This window comes from Zychaea mexicana (assembly GCF_025766255.1).
Source record: "Zychaea mexicana strain RSA 1403 chromosome Unknown BDB00scaffold_20, whole genome shotgun sequence".
NCBI classification, from domain to species: Eukaryota; Fungi; Mucoromycota; class Mucoromycetes; order Mucorales; family Lichtheimiaceae; genus Zychaea; species Zychaea mexicana.
In genome coordinates, this window is record NW_026516683.1 from 42,547 (window position 1) to 64,337 (window position 21,791).

Below are 21,791 nucleotides of genomic sequence, written 5' to 3' on the forward strand. Positions count from 1 at the left end.
AAGTCGTCTTGTCTGTTTCTTTGGAATATCCCCTAGACACCCCCTCGCCCACCCTCCCTCTCTCTCTCTCTCTCTCTCTTCTATCTCTTTGGTCGATCTCCCTTTATTCTCCTCCCTCTGTCCCTCCCTCCCTCTCACTGACCCACACACACACACACACACAAAATCAACCAGAAAGAAAGCAGCACGCCCCCTTCCTTCCTCTTTTTTTCTCCTTCTTCCTGTTCCTCTCCAGTTTCTCTCTTTGGTTCTTGCTTCTTTCTCTTTTCTTTTCTCTTTCTCTCTTCTTTTTTAACTCAAACACACACACACTTTAACTTTTGTTACAATGGCACATGTAAGACTTGAGTCATGATGAGGTCTTCCTACGAGGTTTCCTGATCGAATGTCGAGTAACATTGTAAATACTGTGCTGTATGTAGAGACTTGGTGGTCGCAGAAAAAACGTCAAGAAGGGTTTCCAATTCACGCTCATGGTGGTTGGTACGTAAAAGAAAAAGGGAAGAAAGGGCATACGCAAATAAAAGCGTTAGAAATTAAAGCACTTGAATATCCCCCACCAACACAAAAAAGGTGCTTCGGGCACGGGTCGCACAACGTTTGTCAACACTCTGTGCAACTCTGGCGTGCTGGCCAAGAAGGTATGCGACAATCCAGAGGAAGCGCATAACGAAGAAGGCATCACCATCAAGCCCGTTTCTGTCGGTAAGTTTTAGAGGCACACCCACCACCACCGCCCATAAAAATTCCCTTTTCTCAATTCCTCCCACATCCCGCATATGTGATTATTATAAACTCACTTTTGCCTGCGGGTGGCCTCTGGATGATAGAGTTGGATGAAGATGGTGTCAGGTACGTAACTCGAAAAAAAAAAATTAGGGATGGGGTCCTTCTCAGGGAGTAGAGAAAAGGGACCCAACGCAGCAGGGAGGGGGAGACAGACTGAGAAGGAAAATAAGAAAGAGAGAGAGACCCGCCCACCCGCATATGCGCTCTACTTGACTAACATGTATATACAATGCTTGCTTGCCCTACTACACTGTATGTACATGCACACAACTTATCATCAACAACCTATCAGAATCTCGCTGACCATCGTCGATACGCCTGGCTTTGGTGACAACATTGACAACGAGCGATGGTATGTGTGCTAAAACTAAAGCAACATGAGATGATGGGGGCGCTAGCAAAGTAAAAAAAAACGCATAGTATTGATAACAATGAGATAGCTTCCAAGAAATCGTCGGCTATCTGGAACGACAGTACGACGATATTTTGGCCGAAGAGTCACGGATCAAGCGTAACCCTCGTTTCCGTGACAATCGAGTCCATGCCTTGCTGTACTTTATTTCACCCACTGGACATGCGTAAGCTTTTTTTCAAAATGTTACTACTTATCTGCCTATCGACAAAGCAAAATGACTGATTTGATCATCGGGGGTGGGTGGGTGGCTATGCTGGACCATACAGATTGCGCGAAATTGATATTGAGCTGATGCGTCGCCTGAGCCCACGTGTCAACGTCATTCCTGTCGTGGGTCGTGCAGATTCGCTGACCCCACAAGAACTGAAGGATTTCAAGAGAAGAGTCAGTTGTTTTTATCAGTTTGTCTTGAAAAGGATGATCCTTATGTGATATCTTACAAATGCTGAATAGATCATGGAGGATATCGAGCATTACAACATCCCCATATACAATTTCCCTTACGACGTGGAAGAAGACGACGAAGACACGATTGAAGAAAACAGTGAGTTGCGAGCACTCTTGCCGTTTGCGATCATTGGCAGTGACGAAGAGATCCACGTGGGTGGTCGCACCGTGCGTGGCCGTCAGTATCCATGGGGTGCTGTGGAAGGTAAGCATTTACAAAGGACTCTTACATCATCATCATCATCTTCCTCGTAGTGCTAACAAGCGGTACTCTATGTCATGTGAACACTGCTTCCCTTATTATAAATTGTGGTGAAAATAGTTGACAATCCACAACACTCTGACTTTGCCAGACTTCGGTCTGCACTGCTCAGGTGAGTGATATTGCCTCCAAGCTAGGCGTAGCCATCAGTGTTGTGTACATTTACCAAGCAATGATATCAATTATTTAAGTTCTTGTAGCTCGCACCTACAGGACCTCAAGGAGATCACCCACGACTTTCTTTACGAGAACTACCGTACCGAGAAGCTCAGCCGCACTGTCAGTGGTGGCGAAGCAGAGTATGTCTTCTTTTGTGACTTTTGCTAGAACGATTGCAAAGTTATTCACTCTCTGATATTATAGGGATGCTGCTCTCAATGCCGAGGACATGGCCAGTCAAAGCGTTCGCTTGAAGGAAGAACAGCTGAGGAAGGAAGAAGAAAAGGTCAGTAGTAGTACTTTGGCCCACTCTACGAATAGGGCGTTCACATTTTTTTTCCTAACTCCAAAAATCGATCTTGAACTCCAGCTCCGCGACATTGAACTGAAGGTTCAGCGAGAAATCCAAGAAAAGAGACAAGAGCTGTTGAGCAAGGAAGAAGCCTTACGTAGTTTGGAGTCGCGATTGGCACAGGCCCAAATAGCAGATGCTTAACACAAAGCAACCACACAATGTCTTTCTAAACCTCTTCTCTGTCTCTCTTTTGCGTGCATACAAACCAGAAACACACCGAAACACACACACTCTCTCTCTCTTAATTAGAACTCAAAGAAGAAAAAAAAGCAAGTTCTTACAGTTGCTCGTTCTATGATCTTTCTCGACGTGTTCTACCTCTCTCTTATATCACACACTTCTTTCTCTCTTTTCTTTTTGTCTTTTGCTTTTTTCCGTCATTATAGCTAGCTCATCTAATATAACTTGTTACCTCTTCTCTTACTCACTCTACACACTATTATGTTACATACACTATGCTAACTTACTTACTGCTTGGCCTTGTTCCGGATGATGTATCCGGTGTGCAACCATGACCACTGTAGTGCTTTTCATACTCAGCAAGCTTTTTTCTGCAGGCAACTAAAAAAAGCGGGCTTTAAGGTTTTTCTTTTGGCCTGCAGCAGGTGAACTACCCACCAGCTGCTTAGCTATCCACCACTTATTGGAAACTTGGCTTTCTCTCTCTCTCTCTTTCCCCTAGTCGCCGTCACCGATCCTACAAACACACCCCCTTTTTTTTTCTACCCTTCTTTCAACAACACCAACAACAAAACCCTCTTTTTTTTTTCTCGCTCTAGCTTATAACCTCCCTAGTTTTGTGTGTCATGGCAAGTCCAGAATTTAGTAATCCGCTCCGAAAATTCAAGCTAGTGTTTTTGGGTGAACAAAGCGGTATGTCTAATCTTCTAGGGAGAGAATGAGACAGAACAGATCAAGGGAATTAAAAAAAAACAACTTGGATCTCTTTCCATATTTAATTAGTCGGGAAGACGTCGCTCATTACACGCTTCATGTACGACACTTTTGACAACACCTATCAGGTATATATATCCGCTTTCTGTTTTTGGCGTATACACATGAAGAAATACTTGTATGCTAATATAATCAATATGAAAATTAAAAAAAAAAAGGCAACGATCGGTATCGACTTTTTATCCAAAACCATGTATTTAGAAGATCGAACTGTCCGACTGCAACTGTGGGATACTGCTGGACAAGTAAGCCTTGTTTATGTGATGGATAGGAGGTGGTGGTTAAAGACCCGAGGAAAAGAGAAGGGGTTCATGTATGCGGGTTACATATGGAAGAAGGGGTCGGATGGGGAGGCGTTTTCTCTCTTGTTTTTGAGTTGTGTGTGTATGTTGGTGTTTGGATAAGCGGTTGGAAAAAAAAAAAAGAAGGACCTTGCATTAACCCTGCTTTGTACCTAAACCTAGGAACGTTTTCGCAGTTTAATCCCGAGTTATATTCGAGACTCCTCTGTAGCCGTCGTTGTTTTTGATATCAGCAGTATGTTTCTATACATGCACCATGTACTTTTTGGAGGGCAGATGAAAGAGAGGGCTAACATAATTTATGCGTGGATGATCTTATTCTAGATCGAAACTCATTTCTAAACACGGAAAAATGGATCGACGATGTGCGTGCCGAACGTGGAAATGAGGTGATTATTGTACTTGTTGGAAACAAGACGGATCTGAACGACAAGAGGTATGTATCAATTATTGAGGAAAACAACACTTTATAACTTCTTGTTCCCCCCCCCCCTAACAATCGGTCAACCATTTGAACTTTTTGATCTTGTGTGGTACAAACAGACAGGTCACGTTGGAAGAAGGTGAGAAGAAGGCCAAGGACTATAATGTCATGTTTATTGAAACTAGCGCGAAGGCCGGACACAATGTAAGTTTTATATTTCATAGGTAAATTTCTGGTGAAATGACACTGATTGTTCTGTCACTTTACTAGGTGAAAACGCTGTTTCGACGAATTGCACAAGCACTTCCTGGCATGGACTCAAACGAGAACGGGAAAGAACAGAGTAAGTCTCTTATAGTTCGTATCACACTGCCTGCGGCTTCTTCTTTTAACACATGCTCCTGTCTTTTCACCTTTGTAATAGTGCAAAAAGTGGATCTTCATACATCAGATGGATCCGAAGCTAGCGGATGTGCTTGCTAGATACTAAGCTTCTCTCACGTTCCCCTTTGTTCCATTTACACAACTTAATACCATCATATATCTCTTCTTCTCTTCTCTTTTACTTACAATATCTATTGCATATACGGCTGTTCTACTTTTTTTTTCCTTTCTTTATTTCTTTTTAAGGCTCAAACAATTACATATATACTTGCTCTCTCCAGTTATAAACATATATAAAGGCAAATGGCGTGTATATCTTTCAACTAATGACCTCGTGGGTGTGTTTTTTTGAGCTTTACTGTGGTACGAACTGTCCGTGTTCGAGAATAAACAATTATGCATAATCTGAGGTCATTGGATTATACATGCAAATTAGTAATATAACTTAGGGGTACAGTATATCAAGTTGACATTTAATCTTCAGATTTCTGATATACAAAAAAACGCGATTTTATTGACTGCACAATGATTTTAATTATACGGTTTTACGTTGTTGTATAACCATCCGGCAGGGGACACTTTTTCGTAAAGAAAACATACCTGAACACTACAAGTGGTCCAAGATTCATATCCGAGTTCTTTCATCTCAGAACATCATTCACAAAAGCCTCGTAGCTGGCCCCGCAAATTGACTTGCATCTTTTCAAAGAAATATCAATTGGGTCAACACTAGGAAGGGAACTTTGTAATCATCAATTGGCATTAAGAAAAATTACTTGCCTGGGAAGTGCCCTAAAGACCGAAACCCTTCGTCTTCCAAATCCTGCCGCAAGCTATTTATACTCACCAAACATCAACAACAATAAAAGATTAAGGAATCATTATTGCGTTAGTTGAAAGAACCTGCAAAGCATTCATTGATGTCTATTCGCAGGGCAGATTGCACCATATTACTTTCTCCTCAAAAATGGTAAATCGTTCGCTTGTGTCGGCTCGAGTCCATAGTGTACATATTGGTTACAGACTGATATTCAAATCGTCAGAAAACACTTATCTCCTCGGTTGTATGAGCTTCAATAAACAACCGCCCCTAAAGAACATGTCGAAACGACCAAAAGGGGAGGGAGGGGATCGGTTCCATCTCTGTTGCGAGTGAACGCTTTCAGAAGCGTTTTCAACCGTGGAAACCAAGTAGCACAGTTCCGCCTCTGTCTTGACCTGCGAGCCACCTTTCCAGGTGCAAGTGAGCCAGCTACACTTTGTATTTTTACTATAGCACATATTTCGATATCAAGACCGACAACTATCATGAGCACATAGTCTTGAGAAGTGCACTTTGTCCCAAAGCTAGTTTATATGTAGAAACAAAATCAAAGGCAAAGATTCGGTGCTTATGTGAAACATACTATTTATGTATATGAACCTGGAGAGTCGTCTTTTTCATTTTCAGAATCGCACCAAATACAACTGCTCGGCAGTTCCTTCGCGACGACAAAGGTCGCAGCCCAAAGAGCCATGTACGCACAAATGTCGACAACGGTAAAAAGCGAACTGCTCAAAAGGCACGAATCGTGCTCGCTACCGAATCGGCGCCTACGAGAAAAAGAAACTTGGCACACACACGAAGAATAAGAGTTACATTGATACCTTCCATAAGAAGCTTACTGACTTGCTTTGGCAACGGAATCGTATGTAACTCCACCTCGCCACCCTGATACTGTACATACTGCATAAATAGCGTTCTGTTCGTACTAGATAGTACTTTTTTTTTCCGCGCATGAGTATCTTTCAAAAGAGATTTGGCAGGAGTAGCGCGGGCCAAACATAGGTGACTGATGGACATCTTCGGGGCCTTGTAGCAACACATGGAGACACAAGCATTGAATCTATACCAGACAACAATAGTATTACCGTGCTTGCACAGAACAATCTGTCACTCTCTAGATTTGTGCGTAGCAATTACTATGAGGTAACTTCTTCTTTCTTTTGCACACACACTTCCACCTCTCTGCTATTATTCTGTGTATACTACCAGCTCTCAAAGAAACCCACATCATGTGAGACGGATAAAAAGTCTTTGGCTTCTTTTCCGAAAACAGACCAAGCTTATGGCTACAGTACATACACATAGAAAGTTAGAACTTGGGTGTCAAAATGATGTATGTAAATCTCTCTTGCCGATACACTTGATACAAAGAGATGTCACCAACGAAGAGTATATATAAACGACACATGTACACAATACTTTCTTCTTTAAACCCAACTTGTATTATTGTTGCCGTTGTTAGATGACGCAGAAAATGCTCGCGCGTCTGAACATTTTAGTAGGAGACACTATCGGGTGCAACATCATGAAATCCCAGCACTGCATGATCTTCCTGTGCAACGCCAAACATGCCATAAAAGTCCAACGGGTACGTTCGTTGATATTCCGCCTTGGCCATCCACGCGCCTCCCCCATCTCCTACTCCTCCTTGCCTGTGACCACCAGCCATTTCCGCTGCCGTGCACGGCGGCAGTTCCGGTGGCACTGTCTGTAACGATGCCTTGACAATCAACTTGTTGGATGACAAGAATCGATACGGGCGATCGTAATGTTTGGTGGGCGTTTCCCAGAAATACGATCGGTACTCGATCCGAGTATCCAGTTGGTAATTGTCTTGATGCGTAAATTGGACAGGTGCAGAATAAAAATGCTCGTTTGGCGTGAATGTTTGTTGTAACGTGATGGATAAGTGCGTCCACTGTCCTACGGCAGTCATGACAAGACTATCTGCTGGTGCAAGATGTTCTTCGGGTCGAATGGCGGAATTGGCAGGAATCGGTCCAAGCTTTTTGTAACTGTTAACGGAACGAAGGATTTTCTTTAAAACCTACTTCCCCCTCCCCACCACCACTTCCTCTTCCCTCTTTCCCTCCATTTTTTTTTTGTAGAACTTACCATGACAATAACACAGGTTGAGCTGCCTTGTTTGACAAATATGTTTTTGGTCGTAAAGTTTCCTTCGGGCGTCATGAACATTGATTTGGACGCCCAGCCATCCCAGTATTTGCGATCCGATGCTCTTTATAATTTAGTCACCGTCTTAGTATTCATGTACTTTTGAGATTCATTTTCTGTAACTGCCATTATCTCGGAATCCGAAAAAGTAAACCGAAGGGGGGAAAGAAAAAGATTCTATCAAGTGCAAGTACAGTAAATACTTGGCATCGATTGTTGTCACGCGTCAAAATTAATATAGTAGCACGCACATCGAGTGTCATAGATAACCGGTGATATGTTGCTGATTGCAAAAGAAAAAAACTGCAAGGACTACTTTCGCTAACGGCAATCCATGTTTTTTGATCCAAGGCGGAGTAATTGTTTCAGGGTTGTGCCAAGGTGGGCAGAGTAATTGTTCCAGGGTTGTGCCAAGGTGGGCAGAGTAATTGTTCAGGGTAGGCGGAGTAATCGTTCCAGGGTTGTGCCAGTGATATAGGTTGACTTTTGATTTCACAAGCTATTGGCTAAAGTTTATTTATGTAAGCAAACTGGGTAAAGATAACTTTGACTAACACACAGTTTGTCCAACGGTAAAATGAAAAAAAAATACTCTTTTTATATCGCCGGTTCTTTGTTCCATTAAAGCGCACAGACCCGTCGCCGACAATTGTTGAATCAGAGCGGAGCACGGCAAGCGGAGCCGCATAGTGAAACAAACATATGATATACGCACCATAAGAAAAAGACACTAGCATGACAGTTGACAGACTACAAAGATAATTATCATCAAGGCACTGCAAGGTAACGTTATCATTGTTCACTCGCTGTCTGCATATTGTATAGCATTATGTATTACCAGTGGGATTTCTTAAGACGTGTCATATTTGTCCTGATGATGGTTAATGACGTGTCGATCTTATATATGCTAGAATTTATATATTATCAGATGGTAGCGATGATAGCTCAATCAAGAAGCAAAGCAACAGGAAGAAGCCAGACAGCAATGATACAGTAATACCACTGCAGTAATGGAATCACTCATATTCATCAGGTGCAAGTTCATTTGAGGAAAAGGCGAGCAAGATGGCTCCTTTCGTAGATGGCTTGTTGAATTGAAGGCGTCCATTTGCGCCCTTCAAACTTCAGTAAATTCATTAAGCAGTATCTATACATGAATCGAAGTATGCAAGCGAGATCTACTCTTTACTCTTGACCTTAGCACTGCCGATTCTTTGTTTCCGTTTAATGTTTTCTTAGCACACTGACATAAAAGCCACTCAATAACATTAAACTACATTTATAATACAGACGTCATCATCGATCTACGCAAAGGATACAAATTCGAGCAGACCAAAGAGTTTACAACGCGGTCAACATGCATAAGAACTATTTGCACGGTCATTGCGCAAGTCTTATCGCCTTCTTTTTCGCCTCTTGGAAGTGACGTTTGGTCCAAGAATCATGCTTTAAAAACAGGCGCAATTTTCTGCATCTGAATCAGATGAAAACCAAAATGACAAGAAAATCCTGTTGTGATAAGCTACGTGCAGGAAAACAGAGAGAGAGAGAGAGAGAGAGAGAGACGAGCAGCTGAAAGCAGACTTTCCAGTATAAAGATCTGGCAGTTATACATGTCTGTTGGCGTATGCGAATGATGTTGCCTCTTATAAAACAACCCCTTTTCACAAGGAGGGTCGCACCATATCCGCGGTAACAAGCACTTTAGGCGAACACAGAAAGTGAAAACGCGTGTCAAAGTGTGATAAAGCGCGTTGTGATCGTGTTACCGTCGTCTGTCATTGTTCCCCGCTTTGTTTAGCACGGAGCTGTGGGTGGGCAAAAAAAATAAGGAACTTGTCAAGCACATGAAAAAAAAGGCAAAGCAAAAAATAAAATAAAGCGGCAAAACGTTTATGAGAAGAGTGCGAAAAGAAAAAGATTGTTTTATTTTGTTTATCATTTTTTTTATTTGTGTTTAATAAATAATAAAAAGTTCGTTTTAATTATCCCACCACATACCCGAAGGTACGTGTCCACATTCCCACTGGTACATTGCAAAAGATTTCCTCCGAGCGGACCACTGAATCCAGCCAATCCTCAGAATCCTCTTGACAATCGCCAGCACAAGCATATGACCCGATCATGGCACAGAGCAGTGCATCTGTACTACAGACCAAAGCTGTACCAAAACGAACTAAAGAGAAGAAGAAAAGAAAGGCGAAATTGCTCGCTTTATATAGACATTTTTTCTCGTTCGGGACTTCAAATCCCCGTGAATTCTCATTGGCCCGGATAACGGATTGCGAGTCAACTTGTGGGTTGCCTACTATGACATAACAAAACATACAGCACCAAAGGAAATGAAAGGAATGGTATACCCGATGGTCAAGTAGACAAGCGTGCTTCGGCGGTAGTGGTACGTGTCTCTCACCATGCGGAGCTGTACCCTCCGATGGTATCGGCGCTTGTTTGTGAGCGGGGCCGTGCACGGCACCGTGTCAAGCGAAAACAAAGACACGAATGCGAATGAGCATGTACATTCACGGAAGAAATGCTTTTCTGTGAGCAGTCAATGATGGGAATAGGAGTGACTGACAGAGTAGACAATTCATCGTCAGTGAATGTTGAGAACACGATCCACCCAGCAGCCAGTTTACAGTCCTTCAGCCAACAAGGCAAACAGCGTGTGTATATAGCGTAGTTCACAGACAAATTATTATGACATAACAGCCTTTGTATATAGCTACAACAAAGCAACACAAACCCGCTAATTATCGCATCACATTGCATAAAATGAACCACATACAAAAATTAACTGAAAGCAAGGATTCTGTTTATGAAAAGTGCGTATTGCAAAAGTATCCCGTCCGTTTACCCTATCTGTTGTGCCCCTTGGCGTCCTGATGCCAGCTTAAACATAGAGGGACATGTATAAATGCGTCCTTTCTTTAAGGCAAGCAGCGCAATCCTCAACGATGCATGCAAATGATGCTTGACTGTCGCAACGGACAATCTGTAGGATGATATATGTCTACATAAGAGTCAGGGACATGTGGTTTTTGTCTGTAGAGTATTATAAAGCTTTGGGGCAGTATACGCGAGTTCGGCTTTTGTGCTCGCATTCACGCTTTGGCCGATTCATTGATACCTCATTCATATAATATAGACCGAGCTTTCACATACTTTTTGTGATTACTAGGTGTGTAGTCCATGTATCGAAGAACCGCATTCGTTTACTTGCGAAACTTTTGCTTATACATCCAGTCGGTGTCCTTGCCTAAAACAACAGCCTGTAGCCTCTCACTCTTGCCGGTTCCATAATACTGCCTCTACGGCCTAGCTTTGCGAGGCTTGCCTGAGCTGTGTGGATTGCTATGTCACATTTGGTCATTGCTTATCTGAAAATGTGCATATCGTAGCACACTTTGTACATGGTTGCGTCACTGATCGTCATTTGATCAACTCGCACTTTCTGTCCTTGATACCGGCTGCAAGCTCTTTAAACAAAATGAATGAGTTTTGACGCCAGTTAACGCAACAATGTTTGCAGTCCCAAACGAGAATAAGATTAAAAGCTATACGTACAAAATTGGTGACATCAGCGTTGTTTATCCTGCTATTACATACATAGATAGTGATAAAATGAGCCTCACGTAGCTTATACTAGGTCTTTTATGCTGCGTACATCAAAGAGCCACCCACAACATGGAATTACTATTCGGGTGCCAGATTAGGCGTGATTCAACTCTGGCGCTTTTGCAATCGATCGTATTCAAGGTCGCTTATACAGTGATTTTCTGATTTAGACTGACACTGTGAAAAGATAATAAGCTGTGCTCACAAAACACAACCGGCCTCAATCCAGGGTTAATTACAAATCGATGCTATTTTGAAGCGTACACTTGGTTTGAGGTGGAATAAGTAGCTTGAAGTTTGAGACCCATTACGCGGACCAAATATATAATGTGCTGTAAGACTGTAAACTATGCTAGTGTTGCTTTTGTGGCCGTAATTGAATTTGCAAACAGCCAATGTGTATGTGGAGCATAGAGTAGGCACTACTGCATAATTTAGAGAAGAAGAGCACCTACCATTCTAAACATTGTTCTGAGAGCTTATGATTGAACTGGCAAAGAGGCGGGCTCTTTCGAATTGAGCTGTGGGGAATATTCCATCGGTACTGTTTGTATTGTAGACGTGTATTACCTCTTATAACATGAGTTTCACCATGTTCGCGATAGAATGAATTATTTCGAGTACGTGCACTTTCCATAGTGTCTTCTTTTCCTTTTAAGTTCACTACACTTTTTCTCTCTTCATCATATTTACACTGTTAAGCACCCACCCATATTGTTACATGGATGGCATAAATGACCGGCTATGTTTAAACGTTTAGCGTCGGTTACTGTACTTGACGCATACGCAGATAAAGAAGCGCTCACATTTTTTGTTTGCTGAGAACCATGATAATTATAAGAGTATGTGGTTATATATCAATGTCCTTCCTTGGCTTGTCTGAATATATTAGCGTAGTAGTAGTAGATAAGAAAAGATAGTCCAGCTCACACCTTAACATTGTTACTCTTGGCCAAAGAATGGCGTGTGTTTGAGAGAACTTTTGATTTAAAACATACCACGATCATACTTTCTTCTCTTCAGCCGCCAACCACAACTGCTTTGACTAGAGACAAATTAACATGACAATTGGTAGCTGTAAGTCAGCAGCTTGACCTAGACACTCGCCCTTCCATAGCAGGTTTATATAATTGAATGCAAATATTGCCTAATTGTCGTAGCAGTAAAAGACGCTCTGACCATTTTTTTTTTGATAAAAAGCCCGGTTCAAACATGTTGTTATCTCTACTGCTACTGTACCTAGCCCTGATTTATCACTCTACCAACACTTTTAGCAAAATAGCATCGAAGAAGTAATAAGGCTCGATCATGCAATCATAAGCCATTCTCGTTGCTGCCAAGTGACAACTTGAAGATTTACCTGGAAACCTCTTGAGTCTCTATATCGATGATATGTCGACTGGGCACTACTACACACTTGATATTTGTGGGATCAAACAATTTACCTGCGCTCCTTGACTCAGTGGAAAAAGATTACATAGATAATGGGCCTCCTTACAATTGCTCACATCTTTCGTTGAATAGACTGAGAAATGACCGATTCAGTGGATAAAGTAACTAACCATGAATCGTACAGACTGATTAGGAATCTTCAAATGCTGTAAACTGATAGATGATGAAAGCTAGACAAAGCACCTTTAAAATGTCCAACAGTGTGTACTGTCGTCCAGCCCAATATAAGCTGTGCTCGCATGACATCTGCCACGGAAGTGCTACTGCGTTTGTCGGAGGGGAAACATCTTTTTCATGCTACAACTCAATAAGGTTGGTTGCCACCACAGAGTGCATACTATGAGGTGAAGCACTATATGACACTACCAGCCCCTTTCTTTTATTCCTCTCCCAGGTCAACATGTCTATGTTATCCAACTTGGCAGCATGAACACAAAAAAAAAAATATGCGGGGACAGAGATTTCCTTCGCCTGTCTTTATTTTAGTCGAAAAAAGGAAAAAGTCCAGTTTTTGATTCGCACTGAGTTTTTCTCCTCCCTCCACCTTTTTTCTCCCCCACCCAATCCCAACCCCCCCCCCCCGCTTGGGACACTTGTTTTTTTCTTTTTTTCTTTTTGAAAACCATAACTCCCCATGTCAGCACATTCAGGTAGTGACACAGATCCGGATGTTCCAATGAACAATCGTGAGGATGAGGATTGGTGGGATGCCGAAGACCAAGCTCGACCTGAACCAAAGCCGGCAAAGGAGGACTTTAATGAGGCGGAACTTCGTAAAGCGATTATGCAGATTCAGATTGACACCACGATCGACCGGAAGGAGAAGGCAAGGAAAGTTCAGGTAAGCGAACAAACCTGTCATTGACGTTTTTCTTTTTCATTATACAAATGATTTACCTCAATGCCGTCCTTTTTTCTGCTGTAGTACTTGATGTCACATAGAGGCTTATCGCAACGACCTAATCCACCTGCCGCAGGGGATCTACCTGACGTCGCAAGTGCTGAAGCAAGGAACGATGGCACCTCGACTGCCAAGACCTTTGACGACCCTTATACAGTTTCATATTTTGTAAGCGCTTATACGAATTGATGACAGGATTTGCGTACGCTCACACAAGAAGGAAAAGCGAGCAAGGAGATAGTGGATCTAATGTGAAATGTACTATAGGACAAGGAGAAGGGTGTTATGGGATGTAAACATTATCAACGTAAAGTGAAGCTGGAGGCCAACTGCTGTAAACGGATTTTTCCTTGTCGGTTTTGTCACGATGACGCTAGCGATCACAACATTATTCGACACGAGACGAAAAACATGCTGTGTATGATGTGTATGACTTTGCAACCAGCGGCAAAGATGTGCAGCAAGTGTAATGTCGAAGCGGCGGCGTACTATTGTGACAAATGCAAACTGTGGGACGACGATCCGAAAAAGTCAATCTACCATTGTGATGATTGCGGCATATGTCGTCAGGGTAGAGGACTGGATGACGATTATTTCCATTGTCATAAGTGCAATATCTGCATGGTAATGGCCATGAAAGGCAAGCACCGCTGCATAGAGCGCAATCTTGAAAGTGATTGTCCGATTTGCGGTGAATACATGTTCACAAGTACGACAACGGTGGTGTTTATGGTAAGCTTCTCTTCTTCAAACTATGTATAATGGGTGGAGTGGGGTTATTAATGTTATGAGTATGTCTCTAGCAATGCGGCCACTGCATCCACAAACTGTGCTACTCAGCCTACATACAGACTTCATACCAATGTCCGACGTGTCTCAAATCGCTGGGCGACATGTCTGAATATTTTGCGCGTCTCGATCGGGAACTTGTACGACAGCCGATGCCACCAGAATACGAAAAATACGTTTCACACATTTTCTGCAACGACTGTGAAAAAAAGTCCACCTCAAAGTACCATTTCTTTTACCACAAGTGCACACACTGCGGCAGCTACAATACCACGGTGCTCAAAACAGAAAATACAGAAAATACAGAGGAAGCGGCACAAGACGATGAATCAAAGAATCCGCCACCGTCATCGTCATCCACATATCCAGCACAATCTAGTACAAGCGATCCGGCTTCCGCATCGAACGGCTCGACAAACGCTCTCGATCAGTCTACCAATTCGGATAACGACCAACAGATGATTCGCTCGCATGGAAGTGGAACGGCAACCAATGGTGCTGTACCAGCGGCGGCTTCAGCGCTTCGGAACGGTGGTGGTACTTCATCATCATCACCATCTTCTTCGTCAAACCCACCAGCCCCGCGTCCGTCTGCTAGTTTACATGATCCCCATTATGGGACTCGGGAAAATAGCTAGAATGGTGTCCTTCTCTTGTCCATCCCAACTTTTATTATTGCCCAATAATACTTGCATTACTATTGTCATCTAGATGGTTTTTGGGGTTCTTATTGTCGTGGTCGTGTATTGTCATGTTCTTCGTGTTGTTCGTATTCTGCTGCAAGAGCTTGCTGTATTTCAATATCGTCCTCCGTCACAGCATTCAACAGCTCTTGAACGTCTTGATCTGTAGCGTGATGTCTTTATCCAACGCTGGTTATTTAGATTTGCCAACAAAACAATCACAAAAATCAGGGCTTTTATACTAACCCGTCACCCTGGAAATCATCGTCATCGTCTTGTGGAAATGCTCCTGGTAACTGATCACCTCGCTGGTTCTGCTGCTCACGTGCTTGTTGTACTAATCCGCGGATCTCACGCATACGATCTGCTGGCAACCTCCGGCCACCTAAAAGGTTCCGTAAAATGTTGTCTAGAAATCCTTGGTCTGCAGATCCTGCCTGTCTCATCCGGTCATCCAAATCATAGCCAACCACCGAGTCGGGCGGAGGTAGAGGATCATACATGTGATAGCTCTCGCTTGTGACAGAGGATGGCAGATAGCTGAGCAGCTGTTGGATATCAGTGAGTACGATGTGGCGTGAGATAGTGAGCGGTATTTCTTCGTTTTGGGCACAATCCACGCGCTTGTATGCGTTCTGCAGTTTATTCGCGACAGCACGAGCATTTTCTTTGAGCCACGATAAAACTTCTGGTTCTTTGAATAATTCGTATGTGCGTTCGACAAATAATTGTTGTAAGAGATCGAGGTACACGTTGGGTGATCTGATCAAGTAAAGATATGTTCAGTTCAGTTCTTATCTGGCAAGGTGGCCTGATATATCCAAGTAACTCACGTTTGTAAGAATGGTTGGTCATCAAATCCTGATTCACCGAGTTTGTCCATCAACCGCGGAACAACGGAAGGGAACTTTTTAATGGCCTCTTGCAAAAGTGTATCAGACTCTTTGGGTGCCAGCTTGAATTTGGCATAGGCAGACGAATAGGCCATGTTAGGAAGGGATTGAATATTGACTGGATACAATTTGCCGTCCGTTTTCCATGTAGATGCCATATCCGCAACATACGAGTATTCCTTTGCCGTGAGTGCGTACGAATCAATAGCAAGCATTGCTCCAAGTGGATCACTCTCTGGATCTAAGCTGTAATAGTACTGTTTTATTAGAACCATGCTGAGGATCATCCAAGGACAAGAAAACGGTACATTTTGCAATAATGACATACCTGAGGAGGAGCTTGCAAAACTCAAAGGCGGTCCGCCAGCAGCCGCGACGTGTGAGGAATTGAATATGTTTGAAGATTGCCAAGAAGAAGGAGCGATTCTCTGCACGGCGGTATTCCAACCGAACCGTTCCTGAGCCAAATGTAAAGTGTGGATGGAATGCGCGCTCACAAGCATACAGTGCACGCTCAATGCAGTCACCCGCCACTGTCCAGTCGCCGCTTTGCTTGGCCATTTCTGATACTTGCAGTAATCCATCGACGTGGTAAGGATTGCGACTGACAAGGAACATGAGGGCATTTGGATCGTGGGTTGTCACAGAGTTCAAGAACTCGAGTTGAGCGTCCTGATACTCCTCGTTATGCTTGAATGCAAAATAGGACACACCATGCTTATTTTCCAATAGCTCCATGGCCAATCCGTTTCTTTTATACGGTGGCCAATCGACTTTGGGTGTGGCCAGTTTGGAACGCTTCAAGACACGGCCCCGAGTTTCGCTGTTGACAATGCGGGATCCAAACATACGCTTCATCTCGGCTTCAGCATCAAGGTTTCGTTGGTTGACGTGGATGAATTGGTTGTTGGCCGAGTTCGCATATGCTGTGTCGTTTGTTGATGTTTGACTAGAAAAGATAAAAGGTTGGTGAGTTTCTTTCATGGAAGTGCTCTAGAAAAGGATGGGTTCAATTACCTGCTTTCACCACCTGCGCCCTTCAACTCCTTCAGGGCTTCATCGAGCTCCTGCATGCTCATATCCGAGACATCCTTCTGCTTTGCCTTAGCCTTGGCTTTTGCTTTCTTTTTTTTGTTCTTTTTCGATTTGAAAGTTGCTGCTGCCTGTTACCGCAAACCACAAGATATGCTTCCATATTGAGCTTTCACGCGAAAATAAACCGGATTTCACTTTCTCCCATATGCTTTACCTTGGGCTTCACTTCTTCCTCCTCCTCTACAACCGGGGTGGTCTTTTCTTCACTGGCAGCTTCGTCTGTGCGTTCAACCTTCTCGTCATCATGATCTTCTTCGTCGTCTTCCCCCACATCGTCGCCTTCATTAAGCTACAAGTAACAGTGATTACTCAGTAAACAATCCGCTTTGACCAGACTTTTTGAATCAGTAGCAATGCTCGTCAGTACCAGATCAAACAAGTTTCTTTGTGGAGCAACGGGTGTTTCGTCTTGCGAGTCTTCGTTATCAGAGCCAGAAAGCTCTTCTAGCTTTTGCTTTTGCAATTTACGCAAGGCGCGCGAGGACATTGTCGCGATTGGGTTTCTAGGTATTATCTAGAGCAAAAAAATGCTGCACTGCTCTTTTTATAGTTTCGATTGCCGCAGTATATAAAGTTGGATATAATTTTCTGTCTGATTAGCAGCAGGATGGATGATGTCCCATGTCACGGGACGCTTTCAGATTATCTGTCACAGTATGCTTTGAGAACGGGATGCACCCTTTAAAAAGTCGATCAGCAGCACTTTCCTCATATGCTCAATGAACTGATGCAGCTTCAGGGTTTATACCAGAATGACACCTCCAGTAGATTGATTTGGCAGCAAACATTGCGGCGAAAACAGTAGTCTCCAGCTGTCAAGATACTCGATATTAGACGATTTACATATCGTGCTCTTCCACCAAAAGTACATACACTGAATATAATTTGTAGTGATATAAAAACAGCTGCTTATTCTATCAGTTATTATCTAATTAAGAGGAAGAGTGTCAAGCGATGACCAAGACGTAGTACGCTTCTTATTGATCTTCGCCAAAGATAAATTCCTCACGATCCCAGCTAGTAGGGATGATCAAACGCTTGGATTCAGTCACCAAGGAGTTCAGCTTATCAAAGTCAGCCTGTTCCAGCACGACATCCTTGAAGTTCTCGACGATACGCGAAGCGGTAACAGACTTGGGAATGACTGAAGTACCTCGCTGAACACCCCATGACAGCAAAATTCGGGCGGGAGTGGCGTCGTACTTTTTAGCGATTTCAGCCTACATTTTCATATTACGGAACAGATTAATTATTCAGTAACGATGACAAACTCATAAAAGGATTACTGTGTTTAAAGTGACGTCAACATACCACTGTGCTATCCTTCATCAAAGGCGAATCGGTGCTGCCAAGTGGCGAATAAGCGGTCACTATAGTTTTCAAACAGGGTATTTGGGGAGACGCGCTATGATTAGTAATCCAAAAGCATGCATGTATGCACTGCATTAATGAATCAAGATGCGACTTACTGTGGATACCCCGCTCAGCACAGAAATCGACCAAGGCCTTTTGTGCCAAGAAAGGATGCAATTCGACCTGAATACAATGTAAAATGAAGTGAGTTATTATTCTGCTTGCTCGCTGCAATCGTGGACGTTTGAACATAACATGCTACTATTTACCTGATTCACAGCAGGGACGACCTTTGCGGTATTGAGCAACTTTTTAAGGTTACGAACACTAAAGTTACTGACGCCGATAGCGCGGACCTTCTTGCCATCTAATTTTTCCATTACCTTCGAACACAATCCCAACAACATTGATTAATTAAAGAGCCACAGCTACTACTGGTATGAACGCGCTCTGCCATTACCAGCAATATCTCGCGTTTTTACTGAAAATACTCACAGCGTAGGTCTCCGTAAAGTCAGTATCATCGAACAGGATGTTACCACTTTCATCCTTGGGGACTATATCCTTTGACTCGGCGAACGATACAGGCCTAGCGAACAAAGTAGCAACAACACATTAATTATGATTGTCAGCTCTTAATTTCTTTCATAAGCCGAAACTTACCAGTGCATCAGATACAAGTCTAAAGAAAGAATAGAAGAGCATGTCAAAACAGCATACATTACATATTACTACTTGTAAACATTTGTAGATTGAACCAGCAAGGGAACTCAAAAATATTTACCAAGGTAATCCATCTGCAGGTTAGCAAGCGAGGTTTCCAAGGCCTTGGCGACGAGATCAGGCCGATGCGACGTGTTCCACAGCTTGGTAGTGACAAAGAGCTGTTCGCGAGGAACGCCACTGTCCTTGATGGCTTGACCGACTTCCTTTTCGTTTTGATCTGGGCACAAAGTGGCGATTAGTTAACAAGTGCGGGTAAACATTCCTGCTTTACTTTACTGGGTTGGGGAAAACAAAAAAAATTAAAAACCTCAAAAGGAAATTAAGGATATGTACTCACAGACGAAAGCGGTGTCAATATGGCGGTATCTATTTTTATGGACAAGTAGAGTAAAGCGGTCGATACAAATCAGATAAAGAAGAAAGCCATACGTGTGTTGGCCAAGTAAAGAATGAAAAACGAAAGTTACCCAGTCTTGATAGCTGTCAAGACAGCTTCGTAGACCTCGTTGGGCTTGCTTTGCCACGTTCCCAAACCGACACATGGGATAGTGGCGCCTGTGTTACTAATATGTGACAACGACGACCGAATGAGTTGCTGTGGTGACAGGATGATGGGGGATGGGGAGATAATTCTCCATGAACTTACAGCTTGAATACACGACCGGAAGCCATATTTTTTTCTTATTTTGAATACTATTTGAAAGGAAAAGAAAACGGGCGCTGGAAGAGAAAAAAAAAAGAACAAGCGGCCTTATATATATAATGACAAGGGAGAGCTGTGATGCAGTCGATGCCCAATTGCGTCATCTGCAGTGACAAAAACGCGCGACGGATTAAAGCGTGGCAGCACACACATGACACACCCAAATGAAAGGTTTCAAAGCCCGTTTGCATGTAGCACGCTGTAACTATCATTTATTCCTGCTATCCTATACCCTCGCTTTTATCGATGTTTCTGGCAGCAGTCGTCGTGGCAGCAGCAACTACTGTCGCCCTGATCGCAATGCGATTGTGGCAAATTACACCCGGATGTCATTCCAGTAAACCATTGAATCGACGAGAATCAAGTTGCAGAACGCTCATTTTCCTTGGATCGGGCAGGTTTGAGGGAACTGGAGAGACTTGAAAAAAAAAACCTGCTCAGCTAACACACACACGCACTTGATAGGTGGACACACAGCAGAAATGATGGCACTGGTATCGACGTTGAATCAAGAGCTTTACACACCACGCTTTTATCTGGTTGCTGAGTCCGATACTTTAAGTGAATCCAAAGCAAAAGCACAAGATGCTAAAGTACGGGCATTCCCCTCACTCTCAACCCCCCCCCCCCACACTACCTTTCTGTTTCTAAATCCAAACATGATCAAAAAAAAAAAATACAATGTAGGGTGCTGTGTATCGACTGCCACGCGCACGTGAGGTTGGCCAAAGCTGGACTAAAGTACCTATCAGTATGGCGTGTGCTCTCATGGTATCCATTGGACTGTTTTTACAGACCATGCCTGATCTGGTATGTACCGTGGTCTCAACCAAAACAGCAGCAGCAGCTAAACTAAGTTATTGTGTTTTGTGTTAAGATTCTGTGTAACGGCCCAGGAAGCTGCATTCCAATATGTATGGCGGCGTATCTTGTCAGGGTAACGTCTTCATACCATTACTCCCTTTATTGTGTTGCATCGCCTAATGATCATTGGGAGACTGAAAGGAACGTGTATGTGTCAGATTCTCGGTCTCCGACGCGTCCAGATCGTTTACGTCGAATCATTTGCTCGAGTGACAAGGCTATCGCTGACAGGCAGACTGCTGTACCTCTTTGTCGATCGATTCATTGTCCAGTGGCCAGAACTCGTGCAGAGATACCCCAAAGCCGAATACCACGGCATACTTGTTTGAGAGCAATGGACGAGTTTGAAGCCATTAAAAAATATCAACAACAATAACAAATATAAAAAGAAGCTCGGCGTTTCAAAAACTTGCTCTGAAACATTTTTATTTCCATGAAATCAATCCAGAAAAGCAAACGGAAATTGTGTCGTGTGTGTGTGTGTGTGTGTCGTGGATGCGTGTATATGCCGTGCGAGTGGGTTTGTTGATGAAGCCAGAAGATAAGCGATTACAGAGAGGAGTTAGCGGGAGGGGTATACAATAGTACAGTAGCGAGACAACAGTTAATCAGTTTCCAATGCGAACTATAGAGATGGCGAATGTTAGCATAGAGCGTCCAGCACCTGTTTGTCTTTGCAGATCACACAGACAGACAGAGAGACAGTCAGAAAGAAAGGCTACTCACGATAAAAGTTGACAAGAATGGCAGCAAGCAAGAAAATGCAAAGAACGGTAGGACCAACTCGATCATCGTAGGGCGCAGCTTCTCGGTTGCGGATCTTGGTAGCCCGCCAATGGAACGTATAGAGCGCATACATCATGACACCCATCGCTATGACTGTGAATAAAACGGCCGACATGCGTCCGATACGGTCGCCAAAGTTCAGCAGGCCCATGGCGAGGCCGCCCAGGACCACGGTGAAGTTGAGCCATGATAGAAAGGTACGTTCGTTGGCAAAGAACACCTTGGGCTCTACACGTACGGGCAGCGCAATTCTTTTGCCGGTTGTCGATTCGAGGACGTTGTTGCTGTCAGACATTTTGACGGGGTGCAAGGCCAGAAAGAAAAAGATAAAAAGAGGAAGAAGAAAAAAAAAAAAGGGAAAGAAGCAAAACGCTGAGGACTATGAATTTTTTTTCTCTCTTCGGCATGCCTTTATTTGACCAATCACATTGCTTTC

General features: G+C 43.3%; 9 protein-coding genes across 9 annotated transcripts; 4 read left to right on the plus strand and 5 right to left on the minus strand.

Annotated features, from left to right (window-relative positions):
• Nucleotides 1–84: 84 nt before the first annotated feature.
• On the plus strand, nucleotides 85–2,859 carry BDB00DRAFT_813387 (Septin-domain-containing protein). The gene is made up of 12 exons (XM_053122757.1): nucleotides 85–337; nucleotides 423–483; nucleotides 574–705; nucleotides 831–852; nucleotides 1,082–1,141; nucleotides 1,230–1,367; nucleotides 1,471–1,588; nucleotides 1,658–1,856; nucleotides 1,974–2,025; nucleotides 2,105–2,212; nucleotides 2,277–2,358; nucleotides 2,443–2,859. The coding sequence occupies exons 1-12, from the start codon at nucleotides 329–331 to the stop codon at nucleotides 2,566–2,568; spliced, it is 1,107 nt and encodes a 368-aa protein (XP_052981715.1). The 5' UTR covers nucleotides 85–328; the 3' UTR covers nucleotides 2,569–2,859.
• A 163-nt stretch (nucleotides 2,860–3,022) lies between these two features.
• On the plus strand, nucleotides 3,023–4,855 carry BDB00DRAFT_813392 (GTP-binding protein ryh1). The gene is made up of 8 exons (XM_053122758.1): nucleotides 3,023–3,300; nucleotides 3,391–3,449; nucleotides 3,540–3,626; nucleotides 3,846–3,918; nucleotides 4,008–4,119; nucleotides 4,227–4,311; nucleotides 4,378–4,450; nucleotides 4,532–4,855. Exons 1-8 carry the CDS (start codon nucleotides 3,234–3,236, stop codon nucleotides 4,588–4,590), a joined length of 615 nt encoding a protein of 204 aa, XP_052981716.1. The 5' UTR covers nucleotides 3,023–3,233; the 3' UTR covers nucleotides 4,591–4,855.
• A 1,788-nt stretch (nucleotides 4,856–6,643) lies between these two features.
• BDB00DRAFT_813400 (uncharacterized protein) lies at nucleotides 6,644–7,655 on the minus strand. Its single transcript, XM_053122759.1, has 2 exons — nucleotides 7,433–7,655; nucleotides 6,644–7,322 (listed from the first exon to the last, which is right to left on the minus strand). The coding sequence occupies exons 1-2, from the start codon at nucleotides 7,511–7,513 to the stop codon at nucleotides 6,813–6,815; spliced, it is 591 nt and encodes a 196-aa protein (XP_052981717.1). The 5' UTR covers nucleotides 7,514–7,655; the 3' UTR covers nucleotides 6,644–6,812.
• Nucleotides 7,656–9,745: 2,090 nt separating this feature from the next.
• Nucleotides 9,746–10,296, minus strand: BDB00DRAFT_234286 (uncharacterized protein). The gene has a single exon (XM_053116582.1). It carries the CDS (start codon nucleotides 10,262–10,264, stop codon nucleotides 9,902–9,904), a length of 363 nt encoding a protein of 120 aa, XP_052981718.1. The 5' UTR covers nucleotides 10,265–10,296; the 3' UTR covers nucleotides 9,746–9,901.
• Nucleotides 10,297–13,748: 3,452 nt separating this feature from the next.
• On the plus strand, nucleotides 13,749–14,890 carry BDB00DRAFT_759993 (zinc-ribbon-domain-containing protein; the record flags this gene model as incomplete). Its single annotated transcript, XM_053119181.1, has 2 exons — nucleotides 13,749–14,195; nucleotides 14,267–14,890. 2 exons carry the CDS (start codon nucleotides 13,749–13,751, stop codon nucleotides 14,888–14,890), a joined length of 1,071 nt encoding a protein of 356 aa, XP_052981719.1.
• An 89-nt stretch (nucleotides 14,891–14,979) lies between these two features.
• Nucleotides 14,980–17,410, minus strand: BDB00DRAFT_786270 (transcriptional repressor TCF25-domain-containing protein; the record flags this gene model as incomplete). Its single annotated transcript, XM_053120595.1, has 7 exons — nucleotides 14,980–15,112; nucleotides 15,182–15,697; nucleotides 15,769–16,074; nucleotides 16,157–16,777; nucleotides 16,846–16,991; nucleotides 17,078–17,212; nucleotides 17,291–17,410. The coding sequence occupies 7 exons, from the start codon at nucleotides 17,408–17,410 to the stop codon at nucleotides 14,980–14,982; spliced, it is 1,977 nt and encodes a 658-aa protein (XP_052981720.1).
• Nucleotides 17,411–17,736: 326 nt separating this feature from the next.
• On the minus strand, nucleotides 17,737–19,731 carry BDB00DRAFT_954182 (NADP-dependent oxidoreductase domain-containing protein). The gene is made up of 10 exons (XM_053129632.1): nucleotides 19,649–19,731; nucleotides 19,470–19,565; nucleotides 19,340–19,368; nucleotides 19,061–19,219; nucleotides 18,940–18,958; nucleotides 18,772–18,865; nucleotides 18,546–18,659; nucleotides 18,393–18,459; nucleotides 18,235–18,293; nucleotides 17,737–18,143 (listed from the first exon to the last, which is right to left on the minus strand). The coding sequence occupies exons 1-10, from the start codon at nucleotides 19,672–19,674 to the stop codon at nucleotides 17,901–17,903; spliced, it is 906 nt and encodes a 301-aa protein (XP_052981721.1). The 5' UTR covers nucleotides 19,675–19,731; the 3' UTR covers nucleotides 17,737–17,900.
• A 132-nt stretch (nucleotides 19,732–19,863) lies between these two features.
• On the plus strand, nucleotides 19,864–20,980 carry BDB00DRAFT_813418 (UDP-N-acetylglucosamine transferase subunit alg14). The gene is made up of 5 exons (XM_053122760.1): nucleotides 19,864–20,099; nucleotides 20,171–20,298; nucleotides 20,393–20,515; nucleotides 20,583–20,642; nucleotides 20,728–20,980. The coding sequence occupies exons 1-5, from the start codon at nucleotides 19,952–19,954 to the stop codon at nucleotides 20,896–20,898; spliced, it is 630 nt and encodes a 209-aa protein (XP_052981722.1). The 5' UTR covers nucleotides 19,864–19,951; the 3' UTR covers nucleotides 20,899–20,980.
• Nucleotides 20,981–21,716, minus strand: BDB00DRAFT_813420 (vacuolar transporter chaperone 1). Its single transcript, XM_053122761.1, has 2 exons — nucleotides 21,296–21,716; nucleotides 20,981–21,194 (listed from the first exon to the last, which is right to left on the minus strand). Exons 1-2 carry the CDS (start codon nucleotides 21,648–21,650, stop codon nucleotides 21,178–21,180), a joined length of 372 nt encoding a protein of 123 aa, XP_052981723.1. The 5' UTR covers nucleotides 21,651–21,716; the 3' UTR covers nucleotides 20,981–21,177.
• Between the last annotated feature and the right edge of the window lie 75 nt (nucleotides 21,717–21,791).